We start from the raw sequence: 11,850 nt of genomic DNA on the forward strand, positions 1-11,850 counted from the left end.
CGGCACTAGTCGTAGTAGGAAGTGCACGATAACGCAGCCGCGTGAAGGCATACAAGATAAGGTGAACTCTTCTCTTTCCTGTCTCCCTGCCGCATAAACGTGGAAAAGAGCTGTGAGTTTTTTTTTTCGCTTGCTCTTCGGTGTGTCTCACTTTTTAGTTTTATTCTTTTTTTTCTATTTGCTCACGCTCGTCTCCTATAAAAATTGAGCTCTAAAGCAGTTTTCTTTGTAGTTTGTGCTTCTTCCTTGGCTCGACATTTCTCCGGTGCTCATGTTTTCCTTATGTGTCTTTTATTATGATGATGATTATTCCGAGAGGCCAAAGTGAGAGCTTCACTTTTATTTGCCCCCCCCCCTTCCCTCCCCTGTCTCCCTCCTTACCCGCTGAGACACCTCATCGCTCTCTGCTGCTACCCAAGAGTGAGGGGGGAAGAGCCGGATGGAAAGTGCTGATACTGCCGCATGACGTGCTCGTACTAATGCGGGTGTGATCTTGCGTTTTCTTTTTCGGGCGACTCTCTCTTTTCTTTTGTGGTGGCCTTCTTCATTTTAGTTTCAGTTGGTTTGCTTTCCCGTAGAAAGGTGAATTGGATGGACTGGGGCTAGGCAGGAGACAAAAAGGTTCTCCTTAAAAAGAAAGTTTAACGCTTTGACTGCCGCTCTCTCCCTTTTTCAAAAAAAAAAATCACCTGCGTTCTTTCCTTAAAAAAAAAAAACGAAAGTATCACTTGAGGAAAACAACAGCAAAAAGAGGCAAACAATTTGATGAAATGTCCAGCATACTAAAAACACCTGATTAGCCGTTTTTTGTCGGCGGATGAACAGTGTCTATGTAACCCCAACACACAGATACACAAGCGAGAGAAAGGGACAAAGCGCTGTGGTAATGCGGGAGCTGTATGTTCTTTTTATTTCCACAGTGCTGAATGAGTTGTTGTTTTCATGTTGAGTCTTTGCCATTTTTGGTCGTTCATGTTGTGTGTGACGCAGCGGAATAAGCCCAATCACGCACGCTCGAGAGGGACCAGGAGAGGCAAGAGAAACAAAAAAAAACATAGTAAAAGGAATGAACGCGTTAGTTATGGTCCCCGTTGTAGTCGTGCTTGTGAGTAATCGAAAATGGTAACTCCACACCACCACCACAACTGACACCCCTTGAAAGGGAAGAAAAGCAGTGGTACTGTAGGTAGAACCGCGGCATGTTGAGTGCTTGATGTGGCGCATTGGCGTAAACCCACGCACATAACTTTCGTTTCTCAGACACCAGCAATCTTCCTTTTTTTCTCGAAGGCCACACTCTATCTTAACGCGTGCTGCGACACAAGCGATGCTGGCGGATGTACTGCAGGGGGTCTGTATGCTCGTTTGCATGTGTGATCGTTGCATTCTTGCTGGCTTCGTTATCATGTACGCGATCTTTCTCTTTTTCTTCTCTTCCCCCCTCTTTTCCTCTCACATTTTTGCGTTTTACGCCGTATTGCTTTCTTTTCATTTCCTCATCTTTTTTTATTGGCGCTTCTCTGTGTGTTTTTTCCGTTTGGTTGGCCTCCTATGCATGCGTCTGTTGCGATTTGATGTTTGTTGTTGCCTCTTATGCGTGTGTGTGTTGCGCCCCTCTCGGCTACCTGTTCTTTTTCCCCTTTCGGTGGTTTGTTCTCCTTTCCTTACACCTTCGCTGCTTTCCTCTTCCTCCTCCTCCTCCCTCTCTATTAATCTCCTTGTTTGTTTTTATCAACCACTACCCGCAACCATTTCATTCCCCACGTCCTTTTTTTGTTCGTTTTCGGTTTCGCTCCCTCTCTCTCTCTGTTTCGCTCTGCCTCCCTCCCTCCCTCCCTTCTCCCTCTTTCTCTCACCTTTTCATTCCGTTAGACAAACAACAACAAAGACGAAGCCAAAGGGAATAACAACAGCAACTGCAGGTTGAACACAGGAGATCTTTCTCTTCTCTTTTTTCCCCCTTTCGCCCTCCCCCCTCTCTTTCCTGTGCCTTGTGCGGCCTTGGATGAAGGGGGAGAGAGGGAGTAAAAAGGAAAGGGGGGAAGTAAGAGGCCAGTCACTCCCACTTATATGAAAAGCCCACGTCCGCATACATGTATGTGACCAGCGAAGTGTTTTCTTCATGCATCTTTTTCTGTTGTTGGGCTTTCTCGTTTCTTTTTGTGTTTCGTCTACGTGTGCGGTCTCATCTCCTCTTTTTCGCCCCTTTCCCACTTTTTACTCGAAACGACCCCTTTTTGGGTGTGTGACTCGAGTGCTTTTTTTTCTAGTTTGTTCCCCTTCTTGCTGTTCGAGTTACGCTTTCCCCTTCTCTTCTTTCTCTTCCCCACCCGACACAGCCACTTCCGCATATTATGCTTTTTTTGTTTCTTTTTGCCTCGCTTCGCTGTTCCTTTCTCACCCCCCTTTTCTTCCTCTTCGGCTTCTTTTGTCTTCTCTACGTGACTCTCTCTCTCTCTCTTTCTCTCTCCTTTTCGGTCTTTGTTTCGCTTCTTTCTTTCTTTTCTTCATGGTTTGTTGTCTGTCCTCGCCCACTCCCTCTCCATCTCTTGGATGTACGCGCGCTCCTCTCTAGCTCTGGATTTTCCCTTTTTCGTCTTGTAGCTGCCCTCTGCGTTCCTTCTCGCCAAAAAACGCGGCTTTCTCTCTCGTTTGCGCTCTTTTAATGCTTTTCTGTTTTTATTTATTTCATCCCCCCCTCCCTTTGGCTCTCCCCGGCTCCCCCTTTTCAAACACATATACACACACCCGCTGCTTCTGTGCTCCGTCATAGAGCCAGGAAAGCCCCGAGACACGCATATTCAGTAGTGAAGTTGTGGCTGCTATCCTTACTTGCATCCCTTCGCACATTCATAAGCACTCAGGAAGGGACATAGCGAATACTGCTTCAGCTGCCTAGTCTTTGCTGTTAGGATGAAAAGGCATGCGCGTTTTTTTCCCTGTCACAATGTTCCCTGAGTCTACCTGGATGTGATGTGTGATGAGTGTAGATGTTCGACATCTCTCTCCTGCTTTGCGTTTGTCATCTTACCTGACTTCTTGTTTCATACCCCCTCAGTTGCAAAGAACGCAACTGAGGTCACACGTCTCCTCCTCTATATCATTTGACTGACGAAGGTGCTCTCTTCTTGTTTCTTCTGTCTTCTTACTATCGGTGGGACTTGAGCTTCTCTCTTTTTTCTCGTCGGATTTCTTCTCGTTTTGTTTTCCTGTAGTTTCCTCCTCCGAGCTCCACCCGCCGCTCAGGCTTTTCTCTCTCACGGAGCATCTCTCAGTGCCACTCTTACTGGCTCTACTATCTTTCCCTTCCTTCTTTTTGTTTATTTGCCCTAGCGTCCTCTCTCTCTTAGTGGTGTGCCTTCACCAATAAAAGAAGACAACGATCTTCTTCCCCTTTGGCTTCGTTTCGCCTCCCTTCGGACGTTTTTCCTCAGTGACGTGACGCTTTTACCCGTTTTGTTGTTGTTGTTGTTGGGGGTTTCCACATGTACTTTATCAACAGCACCAGCGACTATTTTTGGTCTATTATTTAATAGTTGCTCTTTTTACGTTGTGATTCCCGCTGTTTCCCTCCTTTTTCACCTTCGTAGTTGTTGCAACTCAGCACAGGATTAGGGAACACGATGTGGCCCTGGTGATTAGCGGGAAAAGGGGCATGAAGCGAGAAGAAGGGCATCGGATCTCCTTTTTTACTCTTAGCTTCGTGCCTACCTCTGCATGTGCGAGCGATGGTGACGGAGGGAGACACACGCGACAGACACCCAAATGTTGAGGAGGAGAAACAAGGAAGGAGGTCACAGGATGCTCATGAGGTAAACATCGAGGCGAAGGCAACTGCGACGGCAAGCAAAGAGAGGGAATAACTCGCACGCACACATACAGCGAATAAAAAAGAGCCTCGGTATGTTCTTTTCATTCATCACATGCGGGGTACCTCATTTTCATTGTCTCTGCACCACCTCCCTGCTTCTTGTGCTGGCTCTCTCTGCGCGCCGTTTCAATGGGTGATCTCCTTCGTTAGGTTCAACATCCCTGCCCTCGAGTTTTTTTGTGCCGTTTTTTATGTCACGATTTTCGCCTCTTCTCGCTCCAGCTCGGCCTCCACTCTGCGGGGGCCTGCGGGCAGATGCCGCCAGTGATGAGTGGAGCCCAATTATACCTTTTCCAGGAAGCGAACTGGGAAGGGTGCCGCGCCCTGGTTTGCCGAAGCGCTCCGCAAAGACGGTGGCCTACCACAGTGGCAGAGAAGCGAAGGCACGTGTGCTTTGGAGTGCCGCGCTGGCCCTGACGACCACGACCACCCGAAAGCGCGGCGGGGAGGGAAGGCGAATAGCCCATGTCGCCACCCCCCACCCCCCGTGCGTGCAGGACTGCATTGCATTGCTGAAGGATAGGGCGCCGTACACGACTACTACCCACCGCCGCCCGAGTACCGACCTCTCTTGGATATGCTCATCGAGGAGCCTACAGAGCCCGGCTTGGAGGATGGATGCAGCCCTGCTGCGTCCCCCCTCCCCCCTCCAAAGGGACCCTAGATCGTGGGCACGGCTCCATGCTATCCATGCTCCTCACGCGCTGTGCGCGCCAGCAATGCGACAAGGCGGCTGGTAAGGCGGCCGTTTGGAAGGGAAAGCAGCCGCTCGGCTGTTTCCTTTGTTTTGCTCTCTCTCTCGTTGCCCTGATGACGGAGAACGGCTCCGCGTGGGATCAGGTGCCCCGTGCCCCAGTCTCTGGGGTGAAGCCAGGCAGCCCGTCTATCCCTGCCGACGCCGAGCCAACTGTGGCGGTGGCAGGGCCAGGCACCTACAACCCCTGGGAGGGGGTCAGAGCGGTGCGTCGCTACGGATGTCTGCGGATGCGATCCTGGGTGGTGCCGCGTCGGAGCGGCCTGCAGCCGTGGACACGCTTGTGCCATCCATGTGCTGGGCAGCGTGCCGGGGTGGCTCGGACGCATCCCCCACGGCCCTGGGCGCCTAGTGGTATGGGGAGCCTGCGCGCCACCCCGATGCTGGGGAGGTGCGCCGCGTGGCGGTCGGCTCGATGGGTGCGGCTGTGCGGCGACCCGCTGGGCGGGTGGGGTTGCGTTTGGGGCAGGGGCGGTGCCGGGATCACTGGGTCGGCGCACTGCTGTAACGCGTCTCTACGGCTGTCCATCGCCCCTCTGCGGTGGACGTGTGACAGAGCGGGCGTGGGGCGGAGTTTGAGCTCATGTTGTATGCGCGCGGATCGACACGCTGAAAGAAATGGTCTTCTTTACCGTGTTCCACTTTGTGTTTTCTCTTCCTCAGTGGGGTGGATGTATGGAGCCTTTTTTTTCTGTTTTCGTTTTTAGGAGTTTGGCGTTTGCGTGCTTTTCTTTCTTAGGTTTAGTGCGCATCGTATTAGTTAACTTGTTTTGCGCCGTTTCTATTCTTCCTTCGCCTGATTTGCGTTTTGATTGGCAGCCTTTTAGGGATGTTATTTTTGATGAAAACTATGGGAGCCCTTTGCTGGACCATCTTTTTCCTGCGCACTTTTCATGTACGCCTCTTTGTCGGCATCACGCAGTTCCCCCTCTTTCTCTCCTTACTGGTCTGACCTTGAACAGGAGGCGGCAGACATTTGTGCAAGAACCTGACATCTTTGTGTATGGTGTGGCTGTGACTGTATGTGCGTGCGTGCGTCCTGCTGAGGCTCATTCCCTCTTGCGCGCATGCTCTTTACGTTGCACAGAACTGCGCCTGTTCGCTTACCTCTTGCTATGCGCGACGAATTCGTTTCTGCCGCCCTGTCACTCCGCAATGTACCTCTTTCGCTTTCTTCTCTTCGGTGTCGGTTTCCCACTTTTTCCCTTCAGCGGAGTTTTTTTTTTTCCGGCATGTGCGCTCTTCTTGTCTGTGACTTTTCTTTGCTGGATACACACATCCTTTGTGTTTGTGTCTTGCCAGGGCTTTTATCGAAGGTGCACCTGCGTCTCTCTTGTCCTCGCCCTGTTGCCTTCATCTCTGCCTTGTGGCATCTCAAAGTGTGGTGGAGGGGAGCAGAGGGGTACCACAAAGCAGAAACCCAAAGAAAACTCTCGTGTGGTTTATGCAGATATGTAACTGAACTATGCTATGCTTTTAACTCACGCGTGCGCGCGCTCTCTCTCTGTGGTTGTGTGCGTGCATGGATGTGCTCCTCTCTTTTTTTTTATGATTTGCTCTGTGTCTTTCGAGCGCACTCTTCTTCTGCGTTTACTTTGCCTCATTGCTTTCCAAGAGCTTCACTCGTTCTTGTTTTAATGTGTGTGTTTTTTTTTTTCCTTTTCTGTTTACTTCTCTTTCCGTCTGTTCGAATTTAGCGGCATTTTTTTTTTGCCTTTCTCTTTTTTTTAGCAGTTCGTTTTCCCCACTTCCTCTCTTCCTCCCTGCTTTCATATTCCTTGTATACCTTTCTCTCTCACTCGTTCACTCGCGTGCCTGTGCGTGTGTGCGTGCTTAGAGGTTTTTTTTTGTAGGAAGACGCTTCTAGCACCTCACCACGACCGCAGGACCAGCTGCACTCGATGAAGAGGAGAGGACAGAAGGTGAGTACGGAAACAAAACGAGAGACCGAAGTACGCATAAAAAATGGAGAAAAAAGAGCCACACAAAAAGTACAGCCGCGCGAGATGCATTAGAGAAACCATCGCTTCCCTAAGCCACGTCAAGGCTGGTGTTCTCGTTTGTTGTACTCCAATATGAGAGGAGAAATGAGAAGAAAAGAGAGCCATATATATATATATATATATATATATATATATATATATATGCATTAAAAGGAACACGAGAAGAATAAGAGAACAGTGGCAAAAATGAGAAGAGAGATGGCTAGGAAGCGAGAGAGAGAGAGAGAGAGAAGTGAGATGACACTGTGTTTCTCAACACGTGTCTATGAATGCCTATGAGCACGTCTCTGTGAAGTTTGTGGTGAGGTTGTTTTTGTTTTACTGTTTCATATATTTTTTTTTTAGTCTTGTGCATGTGCCCGTGGTAGAGTGCAGTGTAGTAATGTGAATCTCATCACTGAGGGCGTCCCTATTCCCATGGTCATCATCTTCATCATCATATATATATATATATGATGATGAAGATGACGATGGTGGTGAGGCTCATTTGTTTTTGCCGCACACGGATCTCTTCTTTCTCTTTGTTTTTCAGTCTCTCTCTCTCTCTCTCTCTGTGGGTATGTGTGTGTGTTTGTGTTTTTTTTTTTTTGTATGTGCTGATCGATTTTGTTTCGTTCCCTCATCTTTGCTGTCAAGAAGTGACGTAGTAGCCAATGCCAGCTGTCTGGCTCTCTCTTTCTATCCTAAAAGAGCAATGAAAAGAAGCTTGAATGGCATGCGCCGAAGGGTGGGACAACATCTCCCACCAAGAGTGAGCTCAGGTTGAGGGGTAGCGCATGGACTGCTTCCCTTCAGAACGAATGTGAGGTGGAAAGATGACCAGGTGTGACTCCATCAGTCTTTATCACCTCTTCTTCTGTTCCTCACCACTTTCTCTTCCTCCTATGGTGTTGCTGATGTTGTGTTTTGTGACGTTTGCCTGTCCCTGTCTCCCGCCCAGTTCGCTTCCTTTCGAGCGGGGGGCGGTCTGTGAAATCTGCACAAACGATGGAAACACGTCATCGATGTTGATGGACAAGACTCCTCTTTCCATCTTCTCTCGCCTTTTCCTGATTTGCACGGATACGGAATTCAAGTCTCCCCTCTACGTCTGCTTTCGAGTGTGCGCTCGATCACTACTCACCACTGTCCTTGTGCTTTTCTTCTCTCTCGATTTTTCTCTTCCTCGTTCCTCCTTCTTTCCCCTCCCAGGCACGCGACTCTTCCTCTCTTAGGTTTGCTGCACTTGCCTTGGGTATCGCACTGCGACGGGTGTTTTCGTGGAAGTTTGGCGTTGCCCGTGCAATCTGGCTTTACCACTCGTTCTCAGCTCCTCAACACAGACACAAGCAGAGAAACAGGGAGCAGGACAATCTACTAGCCTCGTACGAAAAAAATAAAGAGACATCAAGGATGCCAGCTCCACGCCCAGAGCTGGAGAACCCACCGGAGGTGTTCTACAATGCCACCGAGGCACGTAGGTACACCCTGAGTACGCGTGTGCGCAGGATTCAGCGCGACATGACTCTGCGTGCGCTGGAGCTGCTCAACTTGCCAAAGGATGACGCGACAACGGCGACTGGTGTGAATTGCTCTGCCCTGCTGCTCGACATAGGCAGCGGTAGCGGCTTGAGCGGGGACGTGTTGACCGAGCAGGGTCACGTGTGGATGGGCGTCGATATCAGTTGTGACATGCTGCGTATTGCCAAGGAAGATGAGTTGGATTACTATGACATGGGTGCGGCGCAGAAGACGGTTGAAACGGAGGAGGCGTTCCTAACAAGCAGTAGTAATGCTCGGTTCGACACAAGTCATGTAAAGTGGGGCCTTATCGCTTCCGAGGATGACCAAGAGGAGGTGGGCCTGTCAGGAGAGAAGAAGGGAGGCGACGGAGAGGATGACGACGGTGCGAGCGGGGAGAGGTCTAGCAGTGCAGCGGCAGGTAGCGGCGCAGCACCAGGGCCGCACATGGTGGAGGTGCTTCAGAACGACATTGGCGCGGGGCTGCCGTTTCGCCCTGGCACGTTTGACGGCTGCATCTCCATCTCGGTGCTGCAGTGGCTGTGCCACAGCACCAAAAAGGGCGAGGTCCCACAGCGGCGGCTGATGGCACTCTTTCAGTCTCTCTACAACGCGCTGCGTCGCGGTGCTAAGGCGATTTTTCAGTTTTACCCGAGCGACCCTGAGCAGGTGCACCTGATTACCCGAGCTGCCATGAAATGCGGCTTCAACGGTGGCGTCGTGGTCGACTTCCCCCACTCGGCACGTGCCAAGAAGTACTACCTCGTGCTGCAGGCGGGTCAGGCTCAGGGTGGGTTTGTACCGCCACCGGCTTTGACAGCTGAGGTGGAGAGCGTTAGCGACAGCGATGATGGCGGCAGTGAAGGCGACTCCGCGAGCAGTGGAGAGGCGTTCTACGACAGCGGAGCAAATGGCGTTGAGAACGACGACGAACTCTACGACTCAAACAGCCGCAAACGTGTTCGTGTAGGAGGGCGGGACGTGCAGCATAGCAGCAAGCGCGCTCGAGCGTCCTCTGCACACAGGCAAAGGCACCGTCGCAAGGACAACCGTCCTGCCACCGGCACACGCGAGTGGGTGCTGCTCAAGAAAGAGGAGCGACGCCGGCGAGGTTACCAAACCACCACCGACTCGAAGTACACGATGCGACAGCGTAAGCCTCGGTTTTGAGCCGAGGAGAGGGTCGGAGGACGGCCCTTCTTGTTGATGGGGCGCGCTACACCGAAGAGTCGTCGTGCGAAAGAGGGATTTTCTGTTTTGTGGTTAACTTTTCTGGCAGCTCTTTGCTCTCGTCTGCAAGTGCTCGTGGCTGAGGCAGGGATGACTGAGACTGAAGCATCACTCGTGTAATCTAAGCGGTATCCACAGCTGCAGCAACAGTAAAACAACAACAACACTACAGTCATACAATCGTGACTTGCGCGAAAAGGAGACTGGTAAGGCATCTCGTGGGACACGTCTTCTCCTCTGCCTCTACCTCGTAGCCCATGTGCCATATGCATGAGGGTTGCCTCTCTCCCCTTTTTTTTGTCCTCGTAGTCGACGTCTGGTGTGATGTTGCAGTGCGCTCTCGCTGGTTGGGGCGTCTGCTATCTTCGATCAATCTTTTTTTATCTCCCTTTTGCTGGCGAGGCTTTTGCGTTACATGTTGAGTCTCGTGCAGCTCAGCGCGTAACGCATAGACGCGTACCTTTTCGCTGCCCTGGTGCTCACGACGTCATGCAGTCCACTTTTTTCTCCTGCGTTCTCACCCCTTTTCCTTCATACTCGTCGCGAGTCTGTTTGACTCAGCGCGGCAGTTTTGTGGCGGTTGTCGAGTTCTCTGGACGCCCCGCAACACGAAAGGACAATCCGCACGGACGTGCACTTTCCCCTCGCGGGGCACTCATTAAAACGCTCTGGTACGGCGTTCTACAAATTGCGTTGGTCTGCTGCTCACCTCCTTTTCTCTTGCGAATGAACCCAGACGGCGAGTCCGAGGCGGGTAGCATTGCGGAGCCACTGCCCCACGAGCAAATCACAATGTTGCTCAATGTTAAGGACTTCCAGGAGAAGGTCGAACAGGACCCGGCAAACCTGTGCTGTGTGATCGTGACCAGCACTTTGTGCCGCCATTGCGGCATTCGCCGCATCCCGTACCCGAAGGTGACTCTTCCGAACGCTAATACTACCGGCAATGAAAACAGCGAAGGCGAGGATGAGGACGCTGACGCGGGTAGTGATGAAGGTTACGTCGATGAGGACGACTCACAGGCTGGTGGTGGCGCAGCGCACAGTACCGGGGCCGGCCACTTCTACCGAGACATCGAAGAACACCTAGTTCACAATCGCGACACAGCACCCCAGCGGCGGCATGTGCGTTTCTTTCATGTCTGCGCGTGCATGGAGGAGGAAACATGCATCGACTTTCTGATCGCCGCAGACCCGGCTTACAGCGTGCTCCACAAACAGCCCACCGCGCAAGAGACTGCGCTGCTCCACAAAAAGGCCCACCATCAGCTCAAGGAGCTCCTGAACTTCCTTGAGGTGCGGAGCACTCCATCAATGCGCTTCTACCTTGCAGGGCAGCCACTGCGGTACACGGCGATATCGTCAGGTTGCAATGGTGCTGCCGCGCCGAAGGGGGTGACCGCGGAGATGGATGTCCTGCAGGCTTCGGGGGCAAACTGGATCAAGTGGTTTCAAGTGCTGCAAAATGCGGTAGTGGTACGTAACGAGGTGATGCGGGCGTACGACACCGAGGAGCGGGAGAAGGCACGGGCTGCGCGCGCGGAGGCCCGCCGGCAGGCCCGTCTTCAGTGCAAGAAACAGGTGGCCGCGGACGAGGAGGAGGAGGACGAAGAGGTGGAGGAGGCCCACTAAGCGAAGTCGAACGTGGGCACCCTGCAGGGGCGAGGGGCAGTCTAGGACGATGGTGTCCCACTACCAGAGTCACTGGGGAGACGGTATACCCATTCCCTCTTCATTCAATGAGTGGCGGAGTCTGTCTTCCTCTTTTCGTACGATGCGGGCCGCTCTTCCTCTCTCCTGTAGACGCAGACGTCTGTTGTTTGTGAGTGTGTACGCGTCCGCGGCGGCAATGTAGCTGAGGCGTGGTCGAACGACAACGCCGGAAAGCTGTACATGTAGAGTAGCCTTTTTTTTTGCTCAACGACGTGTTGACCCGTACGTGCGCGTGTCGGGCGTTTTGATTCGACAAGTATGCGATGGTAAACAACACTGAACGAAACCGAGCAAACGTATAGTGTTGAATTGAGGATCATCACTCCCGCGATTTGAGGGGCAAGCTAATGAGATGGAAGACGCAGGCTCGAGCGTGTCGTCCGGCGAGCGCAGAAACTTTCCGTGGTGACTTCTCTGCGTTGGGTTTGTCAAAGGCGCAACGTAGCGTGACTGGACATGGGAGACACGAACGATGAAAAAAGGATCACCTAATCCACTTTGCCCCTGAGCATCTTCATCCAAGGCGTCCTCGCATGGTGCGGTGATTGTGTGCGTGTGTGTGTGTGTGTGTGTTTAGGGGACGAGTTTGTTTTTAACCTGCACCGCCCTTGAAGGATTCCCCACCTCTTTCGACTACTTCTTCGTCCTCACCCACCCTCCTTTCCGCTTTTCGTTCCACATTCACCGCCACCTTCTCCTCCACGCTCAGGCACAATACAGGGGCGCATAGGAGCCGCGCGTTCGATAAGAGCATACGCGGCCGATTACTCATACGCTCC

At 52.0% G+C, this 11,850-nt stretch overlaps 2 protein-coding genes across 2 annotated transcripts; both read left to right on the forward strand.

The window, feature by feature from the left end:
* Positions 1 to 8,020: 8,020 nt before the first annotated feature.
* LBRM_20_2300 (methyltransferase-like protein) lies at positions 8,021 to 9,298 on the forward strand (the record flags this gene model as incomplete). Its single annotated transcript, XM_001564461.1, has 1 exon — positions 8,021 to 9,298. The coding sequence occupies one exon, from the start codon at positions 8,021 to 8,023 to the stop codon at positions 9,296 to 9,298; it is 1,278 nt and encodes a 425-aa protein (XP_001564511.1).
* Positions 9,299 to 10,084: 786 nt separating this feature from the next.
* Positions 10,085 to 10,990, forward strand: LBRM_20_2310 (conserved hypothetical protein; the record flags this gene model as incomplete). Its single annotated transcript, XM_001564462.1, has 1 exon — positions 10,085 to 10,990. The coding sequence occupies one exon, from the start codon at positions 10,085 to 10,087 to the stop codon at positions 10,988 to 10,990; it is 906 nt and encodes a 301-aa protein (XP_001564512.1).
* Between the last annotated feature and the right edge of the window lie 860 nt (positions 10,991 to 11,850).

Source organism: Leishmania braziliensis (genome assembly GCF_000002845.2).
Source record: "Leishmania braziliensis MHOM/BR/75/M2904 contig, possible fusion of chromosomes 20 and 34".
NCBI classification, from domain to species: Eukaryota; Euglenozoa; class Kinetoplastea; order Trypanosomatida; family Trypanosomatidae; genus Leishmania; species Leishmania braziliensis.